Source organism: Lithobates pipiens, unplaced genomic scaffold (assembly GCF_037356315.1).
Source record: "Lithobates pipiens isolate NorthernLeopardFrog02 unplaced genomic scaffold, aLitPip1_a1.2 Scaffold_13, whole genome shotgun sequence".
Classification (NCBI taxonomy): Eukaryota; Metazoa; Chordata; class Amphibia; order Anura; family Ranidae; genus Lithobates; species Lithobates pipiens.
This window is the reverse complement of record NW_027507718.1, coordinates 193,788,939-193,815,122: the sequence shown is the minus strand read 5'-3', so window position 1 is coordinate 193,815,122 and position 26,184 is coordinate 193,788,939. Positions and strand designations below refer to the sequence as shown.

Sequence of the window (26,184 nt, the reverse complement as noted above, 5' to 3'; positions counted from 1 at the left end):
AGTCTCCCCTATACTAGGGTCCTGATTAGAGTCCTCCTTGCCAACTTAATGCTTACATTGTGACTGTAGCAGCAGGGTGGGAGCTGGGAGGTGGAGCAGGTCTGGGTGAAGTCTCTAGCAGTCCTAGCAACCAACTACAGAGATAATGACAATATAGTAGGGTAGGGCAGCGGTCATCAACCCTGTCCTCAGGGCCCACTAACAGGCCAGGTTTTATGTATTACCTTGGGGGAAATGCAGACTAGAATTCTGAAATCACTGAGCAGCAAATGATATCACCTGTGATGTATTTCAGTTATCTTGCAAACCTGACCTGTTAGTGGGACCTGATGACAGGGTTGATGACCGCTGTAGTAGGGGGAACCTGTGCTAGAGACTGAATTCTCTGCTGACCTGAATTCTCAATCTGTGCACATTGAGGATATACCACTGACCATAGCTGCGGGTCAGCTAAATTCTTGTAGCAGGTCACATGTGGCACCCAAGCTATAGTTTGGTGACCCATGTTCTCCATACTGGCTCATAAGTGCCATTATGGTATGCCAGTACCTACACTATGTTAGCAGAGAGCATCATTTAAATGGATAACTGCATATACTGTATCTATATCGCAGTCATAACTGTATTTTTAACAAGATCTGTAAAATCTTGATTAATAAACTGATAGCAAAACCAGTTTAAATAGCATGTACACCTGGACCTTTATTCTTGAATGAGGTCATCTGGACTGCTCATGTGGCTGCTGAGTCATATTTGATTATAGATCTCTTTTTTATGCGTGCTTCTACTGTAAGTTGAGACTGTGTTCAGACTTAGAAAAATTGTTTGCTTTGTATTACTGTGAGATTAATTCTGTGAGCAAATGACAGTTATGGCTTCAATACATATACATTCTACTTCTTAGAATCCATCCAAACAAAGGTATCCGATATCAGTAATAATTGCTATTCCAATGTCATTCATGTAAAACAGCAAGCAGATGGGGCTCAGCTTTTTCATGCCTAATCCAACCTTTAGAAGATGAAGGATGAAAACTGTAATATGTGGAGCCCACAGCCACCATCCAGCCACTTCTAAAAGTGAACTATCATGTCTCTCAAAAACAAGCAAAAACCCCAGCTTTCTTCAGCAAATTAAAGGAAAACAGTGCAGAATCCTGGTATAAATAAGACAACACAATGATTCACTGCAAGTATACCAGTCCTACACCAGGGTTTAGAGTTCCCATCTTTTTTGGGGTACTGCAAAGGCCACAGGAGCTCAGCAAGCAAACCAGTCCTCTCCAAACAGAATACCCCTCACCTTGCATGGGTGAGAACCCCTGAGTACTCAGAAAATGTGTTAGCATCAACCCAAATAGTATGGACATATATCTTCCATTCAGGACCAATTACTGGTGTCCTGTACAATACCCATATGGTTATTCAGTAAGGAGTCAGGTAAGACTAACGATGATATGCGCCTTGTGGTGCCTGCTCTTAGGCAGAACTTTTACTTCTAACCGTTTCCCGTCTACACTATAGTAATATAAAGGCCAATCGGGAGTGTTACTATCCTGGGTGGACATCATAATTAAAAAAATGTCACAAATAAAACAAATTGGTAAAACATAATACAACAAGAAAAATAAAAAAACGACTGACACCAGTTTTGGAACTACCTGGGTCACAAGGGTTGCATTTGTGACTGGGCTCTGGAATTCTGCCACCGTGGAGGGGCACCAAGATGTCAGGAAGGTGACCTGCTGCGGGACCGTAATAAAGGGTCCCACAATGGAAGTATAGGACCCCAGGATCAGTGGGAAGGGCCGCGGTATCGGGCCAAAGGGGGCCTTTCATGATTTCTTGCACTGGGGCCCCGAAGGTTCAAGTTGCGCCTTTGGTGCAGGCTATTTTAAAGGGCAAAAGTGCCAAAAAACATTCCTTGTTTTTTTGTTGAATTCTCCCCAATATCTGCAATCTGAAAGTCCCTGCGGCTGAACAGGGGAAACCTGGTATAGCAAGTATTCTAGTCAGTAGAGTAGCCTTGGTATAGCCATGGACCTAATTCACTATGACATCACAGCTGCTATTATAATGGGACTGTGTTTTTTAGGTAGGGATGTGAATGACTGGTAACTGAATTTTACTTTTTTGGTAACGGTGTAGTGTCACATTTTGCTGCTTATCACAGGATGCTGCGGAAGTGACGTTGTTGCGTACTGCGCATGCGCGATGCGTTCCAAACACTCGCGCCGTGCGTTCCAACATAGTTTCGGCAATACAGTTCAGCGAAACCATCACATAATGTTACGGAAGTGATGTTACACACAACACAAACACTGGGCCGTACGTTACAACACTAATACTTCCCTTGTTACCTAGTAGGTTTTGCATTGCTGGGACTTGTAGTGCCTATCCTGAGCTACATGCTTCAATGTTCAGTGTCCTCATCCTTATCCCCGAGCTTCAATGTTCAGTGTCCATCCTTATCCCCGTGCTTCAATGTTCAGTGTCCTCATCCCTATCCGCGAGCTTCAATGTTCAGTGTCCTCATCCCTATCCCCCTGCTTCAATGTTCAGTGTCCTCATCCTTATCCCCGAGCTTCAATGTTCAGTGTCCTCATCCCTATCCCCATGCTTCAATGTTCAGTGTCCTCATCCTTATCCCCGAGCTTCAATGTTCAGTGTCCATCCTTATCCCCGTGCTTCAATGTTCAGTGTCCATCCTTATCCCCGTGCTTCAATGTTCAGTGTCCTCATCCCTATCCGTGAGCTTCAATGTTCAGTGTCCTCATCCCTATCCCCCTGCTTCAATGTTCAGTGTCCTCATCCTTATCCCCGAGCTTCAATGTTCAGTGTCCTCATCCCTATCCCCCTGCTTCAATGTTCAGTGTCCTCATCCCTATCCGCGAGCTTCAATGTTCAGTGTCCTCATCCTTATCCCTGTGCTTCAATGTTCAGTGTCCTCATCCTTATCCCCGAGCTTCAATGTTCAGTGTCCTCATCCTTATCCCCGAGCTTCAATGTTCAGTGTCCTCATCCTTATCCCTGTGCTTCAATGTTCAGTGTCCTCATCCTTATCCCCGAGCTTCAATGTTCAGTGTCCTCATGCTTATCCCCGAGCTTCAATGTTCAGTGTCCTCATCCCTATCCGCAAGCTTCAATGTTCAGTGCCCTCATCCCTATCCCCCTGCTTCAATGTTCAGTGTCCTCATCCTTATCCCCGAGCTTCAATGTTCAGTGTCCTCATCCCTATCCCCATGCTTCAATGTTCAGTGTCCTCATCCTTATCCCCGAGCTTCAATGTTCAGTGTCCATCCGTATCCCCGTGCTTCAATGTTCAGTGTCCATCCTTATCCCTGTGCTTCAATGTTCAGTGTCCTCATCCCTATCCGCGAGCTTCAATGTTCAGTGTCCTCATCCCTATCCCCCTGCTTCAATGTTCAGTGTCCTCATCCTTATCCCCGAGCTTCAATGTTCAGTGTCCTCATCCCTATCCCCTTGCTTCAATGTTCAGTGTCCTCATCCCTATCCGCGAGCTTCAATGTTCAGTGTCCTCATCCTTATCCCTGTGCTTCAATGTTCAGTGTCCTCATCCTTATCCCCGAGCTTCAATGTTCAGTGTCCTCATCCTTATCCCTGTGCTTCAATGTTCAGTGTCCTCATCCTTATCCCCGAGCTTCAATGTTCAGTGTCCTCATCCTTATCCCCGAGCTTCAATGTTCAGTGTCCTCATCCTTATCCCTGTGCTTCAATGTTCAGTGTCCTCATCCTTATCCCTGTGCTTCAATGTTCAGTGTCCTCATCCTTATCCCCGAGCTTCAATGTTCAGTGTCCTCATGCTTATCCCCGAGCTTCAATGTTCAGTGTCCTCATCCCTATCCGCAAGCTTCAATGTTCAGTGTCCTCATCCTTATCCCCGAGCTTCAATGTTCAGTGTCCTCATCCCTATCCCCCTGCTTCAATGTTCAGTGTCCTCATCCCTATCCGCAAGCTTCAATGTTCAGTGTCCTCATCCTTATCCCCGAGCTTCAATGTTCAGTGTCCTCATCCCTATCCCCCTGCTTCAATGTTCAGTGTCCTCATCCCTATCCGCGAGCTTCAATGTTCAGTGTCCTCATCCTTATCCCCCTGCTTCGATGAGGACACTGAACATCGAAGCATGGGGATAAGGATGAGGACACTGAACACTGAAGCACGGGGATAAGGATGAGGACACTGAACATTGAAGCACAGGGATAAGGATGAGGACACTGAACATTGAAGCTCGCGGATAGGGATGAGGACACTGAACATTGAAGCACGGGGATAAGGATGGACACTGAACATTGAAGCTCGGGGATAAGGATGAGGACACTGAACATTGAAGCAGGGGGATAGGGATGAGGACACTGAACATTGAAGCTCGGGGATAAGGATGAGGACACTGAACATTGAAGCATGGGGATAGGGATGAGGACACTGAACATTGAAGCATGTAGCTCAGGATAGGCACTACAAGTCCCAGCAATGCAAAACCTACTAGGTAACAAGGGAAGTATTAGTGTTGTAACGTACGGCCCAGTGTTTGTGTTGTGTGTAACATCACTTCCGTAACATTATGTGATGGTTTCGCTGAACTGTATTGCCGAAACTATGTTGGAACGCACGGCGCGAGTGTTTGGAACGCATCGCGCATGCGCAGTACGCAACAACGTCACTTCCGCAGCATCCTGTGATAGGCAGCAAAATGTGACACTACAACGGACTATGAGTGTTGCTACAACTGACTACATTTTAATTCTTCTTTGCAAAAGAAACTTTTCAAGATGAATGTTTCTAGTTTTGCAACATTTGTGCCATGTCATTACGTTTATCAATTAGCTACTTAAAGAGGAAGTAAACCCTGATGGGTTTACTTCCTCTTTTTTTCCCTGCAAAGGTAAAGCATAATGGACTACTATGCATCGCATAGTAGCCCATTATGTGTCACTTACCTGACACAGGAGCCAGCGAAGTCGCCGCTGATCCCTGTAGTCCGCCGCATCCATGTTGCTGGTGGCGTCTCGCAGCTCCGACGAATCACAGCGGCGAAGCCGCGATGACGTCACTCCCGCGCATGCGCACGGGAGTCGCGTCTCGCAGCTCCACTGCTGCCACTCGGCGAAGCCGCGATGACGTCACTCCCGCGCATGCGCACGGGAGTCGACAAATTTGGCAAATCCATTCATGGATTTGCCGCATTTAGTGTGCCTGCGCGCCGCTGTCTACGGCGCATGCGCCGTAGACAGCGGTGCCCATTTTCGGGCAAATATCTCCTAAACCATATAGGTTTAGGAGATATTGCTTGGACCTACAGGTAAGCCTTAATCTAGGCTTACCTGTAGGTCCAAGTTGTTTGGAAGGGTTTACTTCCTCTTTAACATGATTAAAAAATAACACACAATTGTTTGTGCACCTTTTCCTTTCGTGCTATGAAAACAAGGCATTCTGTATAATTAAAGCACTTCTTCCTCCCACATTAACCAAATACACTTGGTTGGAGTCCATGGTCAGCAGTCTAGAGAAAATCAGACTACTTAAGTGATGTATTACTTACCCAGCTGACCAAGAGAGGCTATTGTTTCCCTGTTATATATTCATGTCCATGCAATAGTAGTTGGCAGTAAACAACTTTTAGCCATGAATAGAAAATCTAAATAGTTACACATCACTTTTATTTGCCTTCAGTGTAGCAAACAAAGCCATGTAGGTCAATAGAATTTTTTTTAAATAGCTTCCATATATTGAACTAGTCATTTAAACATAGGTGTATACCGACCAGTAGAGCAGTGTTTCTGACATTCAGTGGGCCTTATGCAAAAGATAAATTAAGGCTGGGTTAACACTTTTGCAAATTGGATGTGGATTTCTACGCATCCATTTCGCATGACAGGAGACAGCCGCAGTCCACACTGGAAAAGAGTCCTGTGCGTTTTTGGCTCCATTTCAAGTCTGAATTCAGGCAAAAACTTGCCCCTGAAACGGAGAACAATGCATTGGACCCCCTGCTGTGAACACGGCATTAGAGTTTATAAACCAGGACTGCTGGGTAACCTAAGGCTGGTCAACATAAAGCATTTAACACTGAGAAAAAAAAGGAAAATATTGCTAAGGGCTTACAGTTTATACACAGGGCATCAGATGCATCTTGCTTTAGCCCAGTACATATACTATGCAGGTCTATATATGCTATGCAGGGCCAGGACAAGGAGTGGGCAGAAGGGACGGCTGCCCTGGGCACTGTGGTATCATGTGAGATGGGGGGTGCCACAAGGAGATAGGGGGAGGGGATTTTTGTTGTAAGGGCGAATTTGGGGGGCTGCAGGGGGTAAGCATTGTTCTAGGAGGGGAAATATGGGGGGTGCTAAGAGTGGTGTTTTAGGGTGATTTGTGCTGGGAGGGGGATGTGGGAAGAATATTTGTGCTATTTGGGGAGAATTTAAGGGAATTTGATTGGGGGGAGATTTGTAGTGGGGGAGATTATGTGTACTAGGAGGATGAAATTTTAGGGGGAGAGGATTTGTGCTAGGAAGGGTGAATTTTTTTTTTTGGGGGGGAGGCATTTGAGGTGGGGGATGGGGAGCAAAGATTTGTGCTGAGATGGGGGATTTCAACAGGGGGCAGATTTGTACTGGGAGAAGGGGGGATTTATGCTTAGGGGTAAAAATGCAGATTAGTGCTCAATGTTTTTTGTGGGGAGACACATAATGCTTATAAATCTGGGGGGGCCATGTTCGTCCTGGACTCTAGATGACCTTGTCCCAGTACTGATGCTATGTAATGATATTGCAGAAGTACATCTCTTTACGTCTATAGCCAATGGGGCTTTTCATGTGAATGTAGCACTAGTTACTACTCCTCTGCACTTTGGTTGACATAATGAGACAACTGTGTGTAGTTTGAGACACCTGTGCATCCACCTAGAGACTCAGCCTTTTCTGACACTTGTTTACATTTAACCTCTTCCCACCCATAGGACATCTTATGACTTCCTGGACATTGAGTGGAGATGTCTTAATGATGCCTGCAGCTACATTAATCATCCAGATGTCTTTTTTTTACCAGCTTGCGATCCACTCACATGTAAAAGGCATCTTAGTGGCTATTTAGCCGTTTGACTTCTTTGCAGGAGCAGATGCCCCCCCCCCCCCCCCACTGTCCTCTGGTGCTTCTCCAGGCTCATCCGTGTGATCAGGGAGATGAAGAATGAATCCGCCAGCGGTGGCAATTTACCATAAAGCTGCCAATGGACCAGACAGTCCCTGGCCATCTCTATGACCCTCAGGGGCCCGGAAAAACAACGTTGTGACATCACTTCTGGTGTTAGCAGATGTAGACACTGCCTTTTTTTTTTTTTTTTTTTTTTTTTTTTTACTGAAAAGCCTGAGATTGATTTTTTTTTTTGATCTTAGGCTTTCCAGCATAGAGGAGAGATGTGGGCAACTATAGACCCCAGATTTCACCATATAGAGGACCTGTCATTCTCTATTCCAAGGGATGTTTGCATTCCTTGTAATAGGAATAAAAGTTACTATTCGACTGATTAGCACTGTATGTACTTAGAGTTTGACTGCAGCCTTCCCCTTAGTCTATCACATTTGTACAAGCTTCTGTCCTGTACTGAAATTGCTTACTCTGATTTCACTGTGCACACTCTAAGCTTCTCACAGTGTGCAGTAGAAGCTGCAGCAAGTCAGATACAGACAGTCCACCTAATTTCTGGAGGACTATCACTTGGCACTTTTCTTCCCAGCCTTACTTTCCCTGCCCACACAATTTATCCACTGAATTTCCATTCCTTTAATCATTGAGGCTCAGTATTAGAGATGGGCTAGGGCGTGTTTGAAATCCTATGTGCCCAAATCCTGCCAGGAAGCTGACACTGCACATCGCTAATCACAGGCAGTGAGACATTTCCTGGTTTGCAGCTGCACAGATCGGGAAATGTCTCACTGCCTGTGATAAGCCGTGTGTAGTGTCGGCTTCCTGGCAGGACCGGGCACGTGGGATTTCAAACACACCTGAGCCCATCTCTACTCAGCATCATATAAGGGCATTACCTAGGTCAGTCTGCATGCAAATTCAGCCTGCCTAGAAACATCCACTCCTCTAGACTAGTAAACCCTTGGATTGCGAGCATAATAACAATAATGGAAACTCAAATGATTCATTCCACAGCCATTTATTCATAAGTCCTTCAGTTTATAGTTCATATAAAAAGATTATAGCAATGTGATAGGTTGTGTAACTATTAAATGTCTATCCACAAATGGATGCCTCCAAAGAGGGGATTAGAAGCAAAATCCAGCAGGAGCTACAGAGTATAAAAGAGAAGAGAGCCGTCTCTAAGTGTAGCAATATGGTTACATTTAATAAAAGTACAGCATTTAGCAACTCACATGGTAGATTATTAAGGCCCCTTTCACACTGGGGCGGTATTCAGGCGTTACAGCGCTAAAAATAGCACCTGTGTAGCGCCTGAAAAAAACCCGCCCCTTTCACTCCAGTGTGAAAGCCGGAGGGCTTTCACACTGGAGCGGTGCGCTGGCAGGACAGTGAAAAAAGTCCTGCTAGCCGCATCTTTGGAGCGGTGAAGGAGCGGTGTATTCACCGCTCCTAAACCGCTCCTACCCATTGAAATCAGTGGGACAGCGCGGCAATACCGGCGGCAAAGCGCCGCTGCAGCGGCGCTTTGCGGGCGGTTTTAACCCCTTTTCGGCCGCTAGCGGGGGTTAAAACCACCCCGCTAGCGCCCGCAGACCGCCGCTAAAACGATGGTAAAGCGCCGCTAAAAATAGCGGCGCTTTACCGCCGATGCCCGCACCGCCCCAGTGTGAAAGGGGCCTAAAAGAGGCACATCTAAATATGCAAGCACCTGGGGTAAAGCTGTCTGCAGTCATGACCGGGAAGACTACCCTGCAGTAGAGCGATCTAAAAGTGAGGCTTGAACCAGTCATGGAGCGCAGCGTGGAAGGGACGTCAATGGCGGTGAGGAGGATGGTCTATGTGGACATCTTTACCCCGGATGCCTGCATACTTAGATGTACCTGTTTTAATCATCAACCATGTGAGTTGCTAAATGTTGTTCCTTCATTAAATGTAACCATATTACTACACTTAGAGGCGCCTCTCTTCTCTTTTATACTCAGTTGTGAGATGACACTACTTGTATACCAAGAAATTGCTTGTATATCAAGTCAACATTTATTTAAAAATATTGCTTGTCTAGCAAAACGCTCTCAAACCAAGTTACTCTAAAACCAAAGTTTTACTTTATTTGCAAACACGTACCTAGTCTGACATCCAGTTATTAAATCTTCACTCTTCATATCCAATATATATTCAGGAGTGTTGGGTGGCTGTATAATCTCAATACTCTGTGGTTCTTCCTGCTGACTCCTATGTCACTACTGTCTGCGTCTGTCACTATTGTGTTTAGGAAAATTAGGGTCGCTTTCAAATGTATTCATTAGGGTACTTTCACACTGATGGGGTGGGGGCATTAGCGATAAAGCACCGCTAGTTTTAGCTGCGCTTTACGCCCGCAAAGCACCATTGCCAAAGCACTTTGCAGGCACTTTGTCAACGCTGCCCATTGATTTCAATGGGCAGGGACAGATTAGGATCGGTGTATATACACGCTCCCCCGCCGCCCAAACATGCTGCTTACAGAACTTTTTTTCTCGTCCTGTAAGCGCACCACCCCAGTGTGAAAGCACTCAGGTTTTTACTCTGGGGCTGCAGGTGAGGCAGTTTTCAGGCACTTTACAGGCACTATTTTTAGCGCTAAAGCACCTGAAAAATTCCTCAGTGTGAAAGTAGCCTTAGTTTCCCAGGAACATGGTCAGACAGAACCACACCTCACCCCCGAACTGTTCAACAACATGGCTAGAAAAGAGACAGGTTTGTGAAAGACAACTCTGCTTTCTGGCAGCAGGGGCCATTTGCCAGGTGTTGTGCATCTGTCAGAGCTGCTTTTAGGTTTGGTTCACACTACTGTGACCTGAGAGTCATGCAATTTTTAGACATGTGCAAAAGGAAAAAATTTGTTTAGTTTTGTTTCGCTTTAATTCGTTAATTCATTAATTTCGTTTAGTTATATTCGTTAACTTCCTTAAATTCGTTTTCGGATTTCGTTTAGTTTTCTACCGAATTCGAAAAATCGGCCACATTCGAAAATATTTCAACGAAATTCGAAAATATTTCTACCGGATTCTAAATGATTTCAACATGATTTGACATTATTTCAACCACATTCGAAAATATTTTGTGACCCGACTTTAGGGCCATGTATCTCGGGGTCACTTGGTGCTAGAAACTCCAATTTAGACATGTTGTAGTGCTAGTACTATTGTGTTTGCATACCAAATTTGGGGTTTCTAGCTATAAGTGACCCCGAGATATGTGGCCCCAAAATCGGGTCGCAAAATGTTATTAGTTAATAGAGCAGAGAATGACATTTTGCGACCCGATTTTGGGGCCACATATCTCGGGGTCACTTATAGCTAGAAACCCCAAATTTGGTATGCAAACACAATAATACTAGCAATACAACATGTCCAAATTTGGAGTGTCTAGCACCAAGTGACCCCGAGATACATGGCCCTAAAGTCGGGTCACAAAATATTTTCGAATGCGGTTGAAATAATGTCGAATCATGTTGAAATAATTTTGAATCATGTCGAATTCATTCGAATTCATTCGTTATATTTCTTTCGTATTCGTTGTAATTTGTTATTTTTTTATTCGGATGCATCCGAATGTCCGAAAGATGCAAAATTCCGCCGAATTTCGATTAGTTACGAAACGAATTGCACAAGCCTAGCAATTTATGGTGTGATTTTGCCAGACGACTTCCTTGCGACTTGAGTACTACTTTAATGCGACTTGATGCAACTTTGAAGCAACTTTGGCTTGTGCAGCTACGCAGAGATAACAGCATACAGGAGGATGCCATGCACTGCCTGGGTAATCTTCCTGTAATGTCGGATCCAAATCACATCAATACAGACTTCCATTAAAGTCCATTGGCACAAGTCAATAGATAGAAGTCGCTTTGAAGTAGTACAGGAACCTTTTGTAACGTCTGAACGTCTGCAAATTAAGACAGTTTTACTTGACTAACGTAGGATTTCACATGTCATGTGACTTGGAGTCTCACAAGTCAAATCCCAAGTTGCAGCAGTGTGAACCGAGCCTCACACATGCAAATGCCAGCTGATGGATGTTGCAGAGCTGTCACACTAAGTTGTGCCAGTTTTATGAATTAACAATCATCAGTATTGAGCTGTGTTATACACAGCATCTTTTTTCGACATCGCTGGTCACGCATTCATAAATAGTGAAAGTTCACACAGCACTGCAGGTAGATCTCTATGATCAAGCAGCCAGGCTGTGCATGTGTACATGCAGCCCTGATAGGCACACAGAGCCACAGTACTAAGTGATCTGTTACTGATATGAATGAACGAGCAGTGCCGTGCCTTTGTGTAATGCATCTGCAGATGATTGTATGCATAGAGGGTACAGGCAGATACTTTCCACAGAGCCAAAGAGCCAAAGCTCTGAGTGATCTTGAAAAATATGAATGAACAAGTAGCGCTGATTGATTGTTCATAATAGTGACATATTATTCAGCTTAGAGGGGGGCAGGTTCTGTGCAGACTGTATGTCTTACCCCACTGGATGTCCATAATTTGATGGAGAGGTGTTTTTAGATGACAATGGGGCCACCAATCAAAATGGGACCATTTGGTCCCTGTGGAGTAAATAAATAAAACAAAATAAATATAATTTTTTTTCTTTAACCACTTCACGACCGGCGTACCTAGAGCATTTGGTACCCGTGGCGGATCCTATATCTGGCACCCCCAACTTTAAAATGTAAAAACACCCCACTGTGCCCCCTGCATACCTCTGCATCCCCCAATATATTTTTTTCACTACTTTGTACCCCCTCTCCACAACTAGACCCCTTTACATTACACAGCCCCACCGCAGCTCTGGACTCTTGCACATTACACAGCCCACCCCTGAAGCTCTGGACTCCTTCACATTACACAGCATCCTGCACCTCTGGACCCCTTTACATTACATAACCCCCTGCACCTCTGGGCTCCTTTAAATTACACGGCACCCTGCACCTCTGGACCCTTTTACATTACACAAACCTCCTGCACCTCTGGACCCCTTTACATTACACAGTACCCTGACCTTCTGGACCCCTTTACATTACACAGCATTACACATTACATTACACAACCCACTGCACCCCTTTACATTACACAGCACTCTGCATCTTTGGACCCCTTTACATTACACAGCTCCCCGACAGTTCTGGACCCCCTGCACATTACACAGACCCCCCACAGCTCTGGATCCCCTGCACATTACATAGCCCTACTCCCCACACCTCTGGACCCCCTTGCACATTACACAGCTCCCCTCACAGCTCTGGACTCCCTGCACATTACACAGCCCCCCCCCCCCCACAGCTCTGGACACACCGTTTCTACCTTACGCTGCACTTTCATATTAACAAGACAATGACTGGTTGCTAGGACCAACTGCTAGGTAACTTAGAAAGTTGTCTCTCTCTCCCTCCCCTGCTGTACAAGAGAGAGAGAGAGAGAGAGAGAGACAGTGTTTTCTTTCTCCTGCTCTGACGGCCGGTTCTGTGTGTCACCTGGGTAGAGGTACAGTCCGCACCTGGCCCGGGCACCCCTGCACCCTGTCACAGGTGGGCTTTCCCTGTGCTGTCAGCCTGTCACATTGTCGCTGCCAAGACTGTCCCATTGTCATTGTTTCATACTAGGGAGGACAGGGGCGCCGCCTGACACCCCTCCAGTGTGTGGCACCCGGGGCAGACTGCCCCGCAGTTAGTACACCACTGTGTGTATATAAACACATAAATCCCAGTTCTATCAGGAAAGGAGAGACGGATCCTCTGCTCCTAAAGATTAAGAACAGCGATCTGTCTCCTCCTTCAGTGAGTCCCATCCCCCCACAGTTAGAAATACCTAGCAGGAAACACATTTAACCCCTTGATAGCCCCCCTAGTGTTAACCCCTTCCCTGCCAGTGACATTTACACAGTAATCGGTGCATTTTTATAGCATTGATCACGGAGCAAATGTCAATGGTCCCAAAAAAAGTGTCAAAAGTGTCCGATCTGTCCGCCACAATGTCGCAGTCCCGATAAAAATCGATGATCGCCGCCATTACTAGTAAAAAATAATAATAATAATAAAAATTTTATAAATCTATCCCCTATTTTGTAGATACTATAACTTTTGCCCAAACTAAATACGCTTATTGTTATTTGTTTTTTACCAAAAACACGTAGAAGAATATACACAGTTGCAATAAAAAGTATGTGAACCCTTTTGTAATGATACGGATTTCTGCACAAATTGGTCTTAAAATGTGATCTGATCTATATCTACAGTGCCTTGCGAAAGTATTCGGCCCCCTTGAACTTTTCAACCTTTTGCCACATTTCAGGCTTCAAACATAAAGATATAACATTTTTATTTTTTGTGAAGAATCACCAACAAGTGGGACACAATTGTGAAGTGGAACGAAATCTATTGGATTTTTGAAATTGATACGATACTAATAAAAAAATGAAAAGTGGGGCGTGCAAAATTATTCGGCCCCCTTGCGTTAATACTTTGTACAGCCACCTTTTGCTGCGATTACAGCTGCAAGTCGCTTGGGCTATGTCTCTATCAGTTTTGCACATCGAGAGACTGAAATTCTTGCCCATTCTTCCTTGCAAAACAGCTCGAGCTCAGTGAGGTTAGATGGAGAGCATTTGTGAACAGCAGTTTTCAGCTCTTTCCACAGATTCTCGATTGGATTCAGGTCTGGACTTTGACTTGGCCATTCTAACACCTGGATACGTTTATTTGTGAACCATTCCTTTGTAGATTTTGCTGTATGTTTGGGATCATTGTCTTGTTGGAAGATAAATCTCTGTCCCAGTTTCAGGTCTTTTGCAGACTCCAACAGGTTTTCATCCAGAATGGTCCTGTATTTGGCTGCATCCATCTTCCCCTCAATTTTAACCATCTTCCCTGTCCCTGCTGAATAAAAGCAGGCCCAAACCAGGATGCTGCCACCACCATGTTTGACAGTGGGGATGGTGTGTTGAGGGTGATGAGCTGTGTTGCTTTTACGCCAAACATATCGTTTTGCATTGTGGGAAAAAAGTTCGATTTTGGTTTCATCTGACCAGAGCACCTTCTTCCACATGTTTGGTGTGTCTCCCAGGTGGCTTGTGGCAAACTTTAGACAAGACTTTTTATGGATATCTTTGAGAAATGGCTTTCTTCTTGCCACTCTTCCATAAAGGCCAGATTTGTGCAGTGTATGACTGATTGTTGTCCTATGGACAGACTCTCCCACCTCAGCTGTAGTTCTCTGCAGTTCATCCAGAGTGATCATGGGCCTCTTGGCTGCATCTCTGATCAGTCTTCTCCTTGTCTGAGCTGAAAGTTTAGAGGGACAGCCAGGTCTTGGTAGATTTGCAGTGGTCTGATACTCCTTCCATTTCAAAATGATCGCTTGCACAGTGCTCCTTGGGATGTTTAAAGCTTGGGAAATCTTTTTGTATCCAAATCCGGCTTTAAACTTCTCCACAACAGTATTACGGACCTGCCTGGTGTGTTCCTTGGTCTTCATGATGCTCTCTGCGCTTTCAACAGAACCCTGAGACTATAACGGAGCAGGTGCATTTATACAGAGACTTGATTACATACAGGTGGATTCTATTTATCACCATCAGTAATTTAGGACAACATTGGATCATTCAGGGATCCTTGCTGAACTTCTGGAGTGAGTTTGCTGCACTGAAAGTAAAGGGGCCGAATAATTTTGCACGCACCACTTTTCAGTTTTTTTATTTGCTAAAAAAGTTTAAATTATCCAATAGATTTCGTTCCACTTCACAATTTGTAGTGAATTGGTGATTCTTCACAAAAAATTTTAATTTTATATCTTTATGTTTGAAGCCTGAAATGTGGCAAAAGGTTGAAAAGTTCAAGGGGGCCGAATACTTTTGCAAGGCACTGTAAGTCACAGCAATAGACAATCACAGTCTGCTTAAACTAAAAACACACACAGAATTGAATGTTACCATGTTTTATTGAACACACCATGTAAACATTCACAGTGCAGGTGGAAAAAGTATGTGAACCCATAGACTAATGAGATCCCTAAGAGCTAATTGGAGTGAGGTGTCAGCCAACTGGAGTCCAATCAATGAGATGAGATTGGAGGTGTTGGTTACAGCTGCCCTGCCCTATAAAAACACACAAACCAGTTCTGGGTTTGCTTTTCACAAGAAGCATTGCCTGATGTGAATGATGCCTCACACAAAAGAGCTCTCAGAAGACCTATGATTAAGAATTGTTGACTTGCATAAAGCTGGAAAAGGTTATAAAAGTATCTCCAAAAGCCTTGCTGTTCATCAGTCCACTGTAAGACAAATTGTCTACAAATGTTCAGCACTGCTGCTACTCTCCCTAGGAATGGCATCCTGTAAAGATAACTGCAAGAGCACAGCGCAGACTGCTTAATGAGGTGAAGAAGAATCCTAGAGTGTCAGCTAAAGACTTACAAAAGTCTCTGGCATATGCTTACATGCATGTTAGCGAATCTACGATACGTAAAACACTAAACAAGAATGGATTTCAAGGGAGGATACCACAGAGGAAGCCACTGCTGTCCAAAAAAAACATTGCTGCATGTTTACAGTTTGCACAAGAGCACCTGGATGTTCCACGGCAGTACTGGCAAAATATTCTGTGGACAGATGAAACCAAAGTTTCATTGAGTTGTTTGGAAGAAACACACAACACTATGTGTGGAGAAAAAGAGGCACAGCACACCAACATCAACTACTGTGAAGTATGGTGGTGGGGGCATCATGGTTTGGGGCTGCTTTGCTGCCTCAGGGCCTGGACGGATTGCTATCATTGAAGGAAAAATGAATTCTCAAGTTTACAAGACATTTTGCAGGAGAACTTAAGGCCATCTGTCCACCAGCTGAAGCTCAAGAATTATGCCTGACTGTTGTGCACGTCTGATCTGCAACTACAGGAAACGTTTGGTTGAAGTTATTGCTGCCAGTTCAACCAGTTATTAAATCCAAGGGTTCACATACTTTTTCCACCTGTACTGTGAACATTTAATTGGTGTGTTCAATAAAAAACATGGTAACATTTAATTATTTGTGTGTTATTAATTTAAGCAGACTGTGATTGTCTATTGTTGTGACTTAGATGAAGATCAGATCACATTTTATGACCAATTTGTGCAGAAATCCATATCATTACGAAAGGGTTCACATACTTTTTATTGCAACTGTATAGCGGTCTAAAATAATGAATACATTTGTTTGGGATATTTATTATAGCAAAAAGTAAAAAAAATTTTTTTTCAAAATTGTCGCTCTTTGTTTATAAAAAAAAAAAAAAAAAACCACAGAGATGATCAAATACTACCAAAATAAAACTATTTTGGGTACAGCGTCGCATGACCCTGCAATTGTCAGTTAAAGCGACACAGTGCCGTATCGCAAAAAATGGCCAGGTAATTAAGGGGGCAAATCCTTCCGGGCTGAAGTGGTTAAACTCTAACTATGCAGTGCCACACTTTTAAATATACCATATGTCTTGGTGTGTGCGTGTGTGTGTGTATAATAATAATTAACGAATTGTATGCGAGCCTGTAATTGTTTCACACATGTTCAGCTTAAGGCTGGGTTCACACCGCTGCGGCAGCGAGAACCGGATGTGATTCGCACCGCACTGCCGTGCAAATCACATCCGATCTCTGTGCGATGCGAGTTCAGCCATACAGATAGTATGGCTGAATTCGCATCGCACCCGCTGCAAACTCGCACGGGACCCTTTTTTTGGTCTGCAGCAGAATCGGATCGCATGGGTGTTCACACCATGCGATCCGATTCCTGTCCGAGTTTGCAGATCGCACTGCGATATGCGGACTGATCTGGGGGTGTCATTAACATTTCACTGACACTCCCAGCAGTCCGCATAGGGCAGTGTGAACTGCCGGCGGGAGGCATGCGATGCGGGAAAACGCATCGCTCCGGTGTGAACCTAGCCTAAAGTATAAAGCCAAACTTTTTTTTTGATAATTGAATCATTTTGGATAGATTAGAGAATCACATTCTAATGTTTCACCCTTCATTCGATCAAAAACAAAAATGTAAAAGTTACTTGCTTTCTAATTAAGGCAAACATGTTTTGTTAGCTTAACATAAAATTACTCTTTTAATAAAACAACTTAACATTTATTGTATTTTTTTCTATCCAGAAATGAAGAAAGAGAATGATAATAAAAGGAATCCGGTGCCGCAGAAATTAGACCATCTATTACTTTCTGGCATCAGTGCCCATACAGGCCAGTCCCTTTTTTATAGCATTACTAGTCTACAATTTACTAGTGTATATATACAGTAAAAATGTTTATTTACTCTTTGTTTAAGATATTGTGGGCCAGTTGCAGATTTGTAAGGTTGTCATAAAAAAAATTAAAAAAACACACTGAATTAAAAACTGAATACAAAAAAGTATTTGTAAACCCAAAACAAAGATGTAATATATTGCAGTTTACCAGTCCTTAGATGTGGTGGCTTCATTAGTTTTATTTTTTTCACGCATTTTTTTCTTCTACCTTCCCCTGGTGTCCCTCCTAGTAACACAAGGAAAAACAAGTGTATAAGTGCTACAACCTCCCCACATAACAGCCCCACCCAATACTCAGGCCTCGGTGCTGCCAACACCTCCAAAGTACCAGAATAAGAACTAATGTTCGAAATGCGTAGACTGTTTTTACAGTGTTGTACTTGTTTTTTCAATAAATGAATACTATTTTTTGGATGTCATCCTGAGTGCTGACCATCCTGTTCCTTCTACTAGTAACACACTTCCTGTTCTAGGGTGACAACGTTCACTTACACCACTATATCTTTGGGGAAGCAGCATTGTCACCCTAGGCTTTTATCCTGATTTGGACTACAAAAACCTCTTAGCTTCATCTCCATTTCCATTTTTGTTCTTTGGCTAAGATATGTAACTAGTTCATAAACGAGTACCTAATTTTTTCAGATTAAGCACTATTTCTTAAGAGGGCTGTAAAGTGGGTTTGTACATATTGTCTTTATATTCTTTAAATATGAAAAAATATTGTTTATGCAGTAGGTGGCGTTATCAACTCCTTTTTACATGTTTTCTCTTATAAGTAAATATGAATCATTGCATATTAATGTGTGTATTTGTTTAGCCAGTAGGAGGAGTTCTTAACTTTTTTCACTTTTCATGTCTTCTTTGCAGTCAATTGAAAACAGAAAAAAGATAATACCCCAGGACAGGGAGCCTTTTTTTTTTTTTTAAACAAGTGACTCTTTTAGTTCTGAAAAAAATGTGAAATACAGTCACATGGCTAAAAATAAACATCCTTATACTTGTATAAAGTTTTATTAAATGTGCCTATTGTGGCCAGAACTGAATAGCTCAGGCTGAAATTTACAGGCAGAGGAATGATCATCATAATGACTCATCCCTTATTAAATGGCTTAGTCTGAAGCCTCAGTGGGCCAACCCAAGCTTCAAAGCAGGCTGTTTTTGCAGCATGGTCCCTTTAGCCTAATTTATTGGGAATATTTTTTCTTGTCTATTTGTAAAATGATATACAGTATATGCAGTGAGGTTCTGGCTGGCAGGATTGTGGATGGTTTCTCACCTACACATAATGAGAGGCTCCAGAATTTGTTTGTTATGGATAAAGCAAACCTTTATGCTTTTTTTTGTTAAATACTGTAGTCTGGAGTCTGGAGGCTTTGTAGAGCTTTGAAAGGTATAAAGCCTTTATCCCTAGGCCTCCCTGTTACCTGTTAGCCAGACCTCATTAATTATTTCAGGTGACCTTTTTATAGCTGACCTCAGCCCTTTAACTTACTGATGCTGGAGGTTCTCTCTCTCATACTCTTTGATGTGAGAGCCTGCTGCTAGGTAAAAAGCTGATTGCTGACAGAACACTAAAAGGGTACATACAGTATGCTGCCTGTATGTTTGAGGAGCCCATTAGGGGACACCCTGTTAGTTAAAGTGGAGGGCCATCCTGAAAACAAAAAAATATTAAAAATTACAAAAAAATCTAAAAAAAAAAAAAAATGAAAAAAAATTTTTTTTTTACTTACCAGAAATGCCTGTTGCTAGGCACATAATCCTAATCTTCCTCTTCCTCCTCCGCGGAGATCTTCTGTCTTCTCTCCTCGTCGCGGCGTCTTCTGGGTAATGGGTCGCGCTGTGTTCTGGGAACTGTGTGTTCCAGAACACAGCGCGTCCCATTCAGAAAGTGCTGTGGGACTCGCGCATGCGCAGTAGGAAACGGGCAGTGAAGCCATAAGGCTCCACTGCCTGTTTCCCTTAGAGGGAATGGCGGCGCCGGGACCCGAGAGCCGAGGGACGGGTCGGCCTCGGGCGGCCGACATCGCGGGCGCCCTGGACAGGTAAGTGTGTTTATTAAGTCAGCAGCTGCAGTGTTTGCAGCTGCTGACTTTTTTTTAAACGGCCCTCCTCTTTAAGAACTGACATAGGTTTTAATTAACGGCTCAGATTTGCAGTTGTTTTGTTTGTTTTATGCTATGGACTTGCTTTACAAGTGTTTGTTTACAGTCTTGCTGAATAAAAGTGCAGAGAAACTTGGATTGTTTCTGGTGTCTCTCTTGCAACTATTCGTTGAACCTGTACCCCTTAGGCCTCATGCACACGAGACGCTGTTAAACGCACGTTCAGAGGCAGTTGGACACTTTTTTCAATGTTCAATGTTATCCTACGTGTCCATGTACACAGTCTCGTTTTTTGCCGTTTTTATGCAGTTGCGTTTAACCTAGTTTTTTCAGAAGCAAAAAAATGGGTTCAGACGCGAACATTTTCCACGTTTCAGATGCAAAACGCGGCAAAACGCTGGTACCGCATTTTGCCACGTTTTAGTTTATAAGCGTTTTCAAAGGTGACCTATTTTTTTGACATGAAAAATCGCAAAAATGTTGGCAAATGATGAAAAACCATTGAAAAAATATTTTAAACAATTGCAATTGCAAGTGGACAATCCACAACTTGTGGCAAGTGACATGGCAGGTGGCAAGTGATGGGGAAAGTGCAATATCCACAAGTTGTGGCAAGTGACATGGCAGGTGGCAAGTGGACAATCCACAACTTGTGGCAGGTGAAGTGGCAAGTGACGTGGCAGGTGGACAATCCACAACTTGTGGCAGGTGACGTGGCAAGTGACGTGGCAAGTGGACAATCCACAACTTGTGGCAGGTGAAGTGGCAAGTGACGTGGCAGGTGGACAATCCACAACTTGTAGCAGGTGACATGGCAAGTGACACGCTAAATACAAGTACACTGCTGCTCTCACAGCTGCTGCTACTCACTCTGGTCTCACAAAATGGCTGAAATAGTTAATAATACTGTTTTTTTGAGCTTGGGGAGGGTCTATGATGTTAGCTTAACTAAACGCTTCTAGACGCAGATGCAAAACGCGGTAAAACGCCGCTAAATCACGGTATAAATCGTGGCAAAACGGGCGTTTCTAAATGCCGGTTTCAGCTTTTAAAAACATGTGTCCAGCAGAGTTTGCACCGGTGTCTCTGAATGTGAGCTACCAAGGAGCATCGTAAGCTCAAAGGAGAAATCCTTGGAGAACCCAAGAGCATGTTCTCCTGGAAATATGATGCTGTAAAACCTGCAGGGACCCAGAAATAGGATTTGATCCACCTTTCAAGCGAGTGTTTGCAACCTGAGGTGCTGAAGCCTGCTCAGTTGGTGGATTTAGTGGTCTGTGATGTTACATCAAACTCAAAGAGTTGAGATACAGTACCACATTTGGCCTACAGACCCTCAGTGTGTGGATGAGTTGGTATTCCTTGTGGAGCAGCATACTGCTACTGAGGATTCTCTCCAAGATCTGCCTTCCAAGCTTGTAATCATTGGAAACAGGAAAGCATCAACTTGAGTAAGACTGTTCATTTGTATTAAAGGGTTAAATTGTCCCTTAAGAGGGAGGGGGGCTAAGGGCAGCACAGTGGTGTAGTGGTTAGCACTTTCACCTAGCAGCAATAGGGTTGCTGGTTCAAATCCCAACCACGACACTATCTGCCTGGAGTTTGCATGTTCTCCCTGTGCCTGCGTGGGTTTCCTCCGGGTTCTCCGGTTTCCTCCCACACTCCAAAGACATGCTGGTAGGTTAATTAGACCATGTCCAAAAAAAAGAATTGGCCATAATATGTGTATGTGTATGTCAATGTTGTAAGTGTGTCGGGACTCTACAGGTTAAAGGACCGCATAAATAGCTGCAGATGGACACCGGTGGCAAGAAAAAGCGCCCAGAGGCGATTCAGTTCGTATAGGTAGCGCTATATAAGTCATTCATTCATTCATTAAGACACCCAAGGGTGTCATATATGAATGGACTCCCATTCATGCCATATTAGATGTTGCCACTGCCAAGGACTGGGACGTGTGGCTGCCAATTGCTCCATATTAAATGATTCATCACTATTTGCAAGCCTGTTCTTGCAACACACTTAGGAATTGAGACTGAAAGGCAAATATGTCTTATTATCATAGAAGAACACCGATCCATGCTTGTCTGGTGGATCCTGCCAAGCTTGGCTCAAACTAAATAAGAGTATGCATGGTAATGCTAAAGACTGCCTCAGGCCGCGTACACACGGGCGGACTGTTCGCCCAACCTTGTCCGCTGAACAGTGTTTGGCCGGACAGTCCGCTCGTGTGTGGGCTTTCAGCGGACAGTTTCAGCGGACAGTTGGACGGACAAAGTCTTTCGGAAATTCCGAAAAACTGTCCGCTGAAACTGTGTTTGAGCGAACAGTCCGCCCGTGTGTGGGCCTGTCCGCTGTACTTTCGAAATGAGCGGACTGTTCCCGCTCGGAAAGTCCGCCCATTTCGAGCGCGTGTACAGGTAGGCGGGGCCCGCGAAGGAGACGTCGCGGGCTCCGCCGCCTGGAATGGGCTTAAAGGGGAACCCCAACGCCGAAAAAAATCGGCGTGGGGGTTCCCCCAAAGTCCACACCAGACCCTTGTCCGAGCACGCTACCCGGCCGGCCAGGAAAGGGGGGCGAGCGAGCGCGCCCCCCCTCCTGAGCCGTACCAGGCCGCGTGCCCTCAACATGGGGGGGTGCCTTGGGGAAGGGGGGGCCGCGCGGCCCCCCCACCCCAAAGCACCTTGTCCCCATGTTGATGAGGACAAGGGCCTCTTCCCGACAACCCTGGCCGTTGGTTGTCGGGGTCTGCGGGCGGGGGGCTTATCGGAATCCGGGAGCCCCCTTTAAGAAGGGGGCCCCCGGATACCGGCCCCCCACCCTATGTGAATGAGTATGGGGTACAATGTACCCCTACCCATTCACCTGTGAAATAAAGTACAAAAAAAAACACAACACAGGGAAAAAATATTTTATTGCACAGCTCCGGGGGTCTTCTCGCCGGACTCCTCCGCTATGTGTGTGTAGCTCTTTTACTAGCGGAGGAGCCCGGCTTTCTTCCTCCCCGCCGCCGGCCTCTTCTCCCGACTTCGGGGGTCTTGTCCCCCTCTTCGGTTCTTCTGCCGGGCCACCGCGCCTTCTTGTAGCTCTTTTACAGGCGGTGGCCCGGTCTTCTGTCGCCGCTGCCTTCCGTTCTTCTGTCGCCGCCTTCGGTTCTTCTGCCGGGCCACCGCGCCTTCTTGTAGCTCTTTTACAGGTGGTGGCCCGGTCTTCTGTCGCCGCTGTCGTCGCCGCCGCCGCCTTCCGTTCTTGTTCTTCTTCTTGTTCTTCTGCTTCTTCTCCTGGAGATGTTGACTCGACGAGCTCTCCGGCCGGAATGCCAGAGCCGCGCTGTGCGGTCACTTATATAGTGACAATGGGGCGGTGTCACATGGTATATGTCACATGGTATATGTCACATGGGTTGGTCACATGGTGACCCCGCCCCCTTACGATGTCATAGTCCCCATGTGACATCAACCCATGTGACCAACCCATGTGACATATACCATGTGACACCGCCCCATTGTCACTATATAAGTGACCGCACAGCGCGGCTCTGGCATTCCGGCCGGAGAGCTCGTCGAGTCAACATCTCCAGGAGAAGAAGCAGAAGAACAAGAAGAAGAACAAGAACGGAAGGCGGCGGCAGCGACGACAGCGGCGACAGAAGACCGGGCCACCGCCTGTAAAAGAGCTACAAGAAGGCGCGGTGGCCCGGCAGAAGAACCGAAGGCGGTGACAGAAGAACGGAAGGCAGCGGCGACAGAAGAACCGAAGAGGGGGACAAGACCCCCGAAGTCGGGAGAAGAGGCCGGCGGCGGGGAGGAAGAAAGCCGGGCTCCTCCGCTAGTAAAAGAGCTACACACACATAGCGGAGGAGTCCGGCGAGAAGACCCCGGAAGACCCCCGGAGCTGTGCAATAAAATATTTTTTCCCTGTGTTGTGTTTTTTTTTGTACTTTATTTCACAGGTGAATGGGTAGGGGTACATTGTACCCCATACTCATTCACATAGGGTGGGGGGCCGGTATCCGGGGGCCCCCTTCTTAAAGGGGGCTCCCGGATTCCGATAAGCCCCCCGCCCGCAGACCCCGACAACCAACGGCCAGGGTTGTCGGGAAGAGGCCCTTGTCCTCATCAACATGGGGACAAGGTGCTTTGGGGTGGGGGGGCCGCGTGGCCCCCCCCTTCCCCAAGGCACCCCCCCATGTTGAGGGCACGCGGCCTGGTACGGCTCAGGAGGGGGGGCGCGCTCGCTCGCCCCCCTTTCCTGGCCGGCCGGGTAGCGTGCTCGGACAAGGGTCTGGTGTGGACTTTGGGGGAACCCCCACGTCGATTTTTTTCGGCGTTGGGGTTCCCCTTTAAGCCCATTGCAGGCGGCGGAGCCCGCGACGTCTCCTTCGCGGGCCCCGCCTACCTGTACACGCGCTCGAAATGGGCGGATTTGCCTCCGCCTTACGTGGGCGAGTCCGTTCATTTCAAAAGTTGAGCTCATGCAAATTTTGAGCGGACTGTTTGCCGAAACTGTTTGACGAACAAGGTTGGGCAAACAGTCCGCGCGTGTGTACGCGGCCTTACTGTGGAGGTCACAGTGTAGATGCCAAATTGAAAGGTAAGCATGTCATGAGTATAGGGCCGAAAACAACTAATCAATTAATCGTCAACTAATCGATTATGAAATTAATCGTTTACTATTTTCATAATCGATTAATCGGCCACTAACATAATGGGGTTAAAAAAAACTAAAATGAACCCTTTAAAGTACAAAAAGAGCAAATCGCTACTGTAAATATTACTTTCACTGTCTCATAGTAAAAAAATTAACCCCTTACAGTAGCGATTATTTGCACTTATTTTACTAATTTTAGTTTTGTTAACCCCATTATGTTACTAAACATCTCAGGCCTGGGTCACACCTCTGTGTTTTTTGGTGCTTTTTGCAGAAACACACTACAGTTCATTTACATGGTTTCCTATGGGACACATTCACATCCATGATTTTTTCAGCTGCTGCGTATTTGGAAAAGACAACGACTTTTTTTTAAATGCAAAAACTGTGCTATTTTGTTTTTTGGTTCAATATACTTCAATGGAGAATCTTCAGAAAAGCATGCAATAATGCGTTTTTGCGGCAATTTGTGTTTTTTGTGTTTTTTTAATCTGCCCAACAACAAATTACTTTTTTTTTCTTTTAAGGTTATTAACCGATTAATTGATTAATCGAAACAATAATCGGCCAACTAATCGATTATGAAAATAATCGTTAGTTGCAGCCCTACCTGAGTATGTTTAGGAGCTTGCTACACAATGTAATAGTGAGCTATGATTTTTTCAGAACTGTGGGAGAAAAACAGGATGACAGTTCTGAGAGTGTGTCTGCTCAGGCCTTGCTCTGCTTCCATTCTATCCACACAGTGAGTGGTGGGAAACTGGAAGCGACCACCCATGTCCTACGGCAGTGCCAATAGAAACCCAACAACAAGAAGAATGACCAATAAGGGAGTGTTGCGGCGCATTGCTTTGCACCACAAGCACTCACAAAAGCAGCCAAATGAAGCATCTCATCTGCAATCATGTGATTGCACAGGCATCACATGTCCCATAGCGTACTGTGGTTGGTGCCCATACACAGTGCACTTAAAGGACTCCTTTTTTTTTCGGTGACTAACTTTGGGGGTGCCACTGTTGGGGAGTCAGAACAAACAGACTCAATGCCAGGTAGAAAGGTCTGTGGCCACTGGCCAGGTAAAATTTTCTAACCACACATTTGGCGTGATCTCAAATTGGCTGCCTGAACACCATTGCTCACAACAGAGATTTCTCCATCCACACTGTTAACCACTTCAATACAGGGCACTTATACACCTTCCTTCCCAGACCAATTTTCAGCTTTCAGCGCTGTTGCACTTTGAATGACAATTGCACGGTCATGCTACACTGTACCCAAATTAAATTTTTGTCATTTTCTTCCCACAAATAGAGCTTTCTTTTGGTGATATTTGATCACCTCTGTGATTTTTATTTTCTGCTAAACAAATAAAAAAAAGACCGAAAATTGTGAAAAAAAAACGTTTTGTTTTGTTTCTGTTACAAAACTTTGTACAGTAAATAAGTACGTTTTCTCCTTCACTGACGGACATTGATAAGGCAGCACTGTTGGGCACCGATGAGGTGGCACTGATGATGGGCACTAATATTGATAGGTGGCACTGATATGCAGCACTGGTGGGTACACATAGACGGCACTGATAGGTGGCACGGATGGGCACTGATAGGCGGCACTGATAGGTGGCACTGATGTACACTAATGGATGGTACTGATGGGCATCACTGATTGGCAGACATCCATTGTGGGCACTGATTGGCATCCATTGTGGGCACTGATTGGCATCCATTGTGGGCACTGATTGGTGGCCATGGGTGGCATACCTGGTGGTCACAAGTGGTGGGCATCCCTGGTGGTGTCCCTGGTGGTCCAGTGTGGGGTGATCCTCGGGGGGCTGGGCTGATAAGCAATCAGCACAGACCCCCCCCCCCCCCGTCAGAGATGCAGCCGATCAGCTCTCCTCTACTCGCATCTGTCAGATGCTTCCTGTTTACAC

The 26,184-nt window shown here is 45.2% G+C and overlaps 1 protein-coding gene across 1 annotated transcript in view; it reads left to right on the top strand.

The window, feature by feature from the left end:
* Nucleotides 1-26,184, top strand: part of LOC143974547 (uncharacterized) — a 168,226-nt gene that overhangs the window by 94,900 nt on the left and 47,142 nt on the right. The window contains exon 2 of the mRNA XM_077476070.1: nt 17,345-17,431. Coding sequence (XP_077332196.1) covers nt 17,347-17,431 — 85 coding nt within the window. The 5' untranslated portion in view covers nt 17,345-17,346. The remainder of the gene's footprint in view (nt 1-17,344; nt 17,432-26,184) is intronic.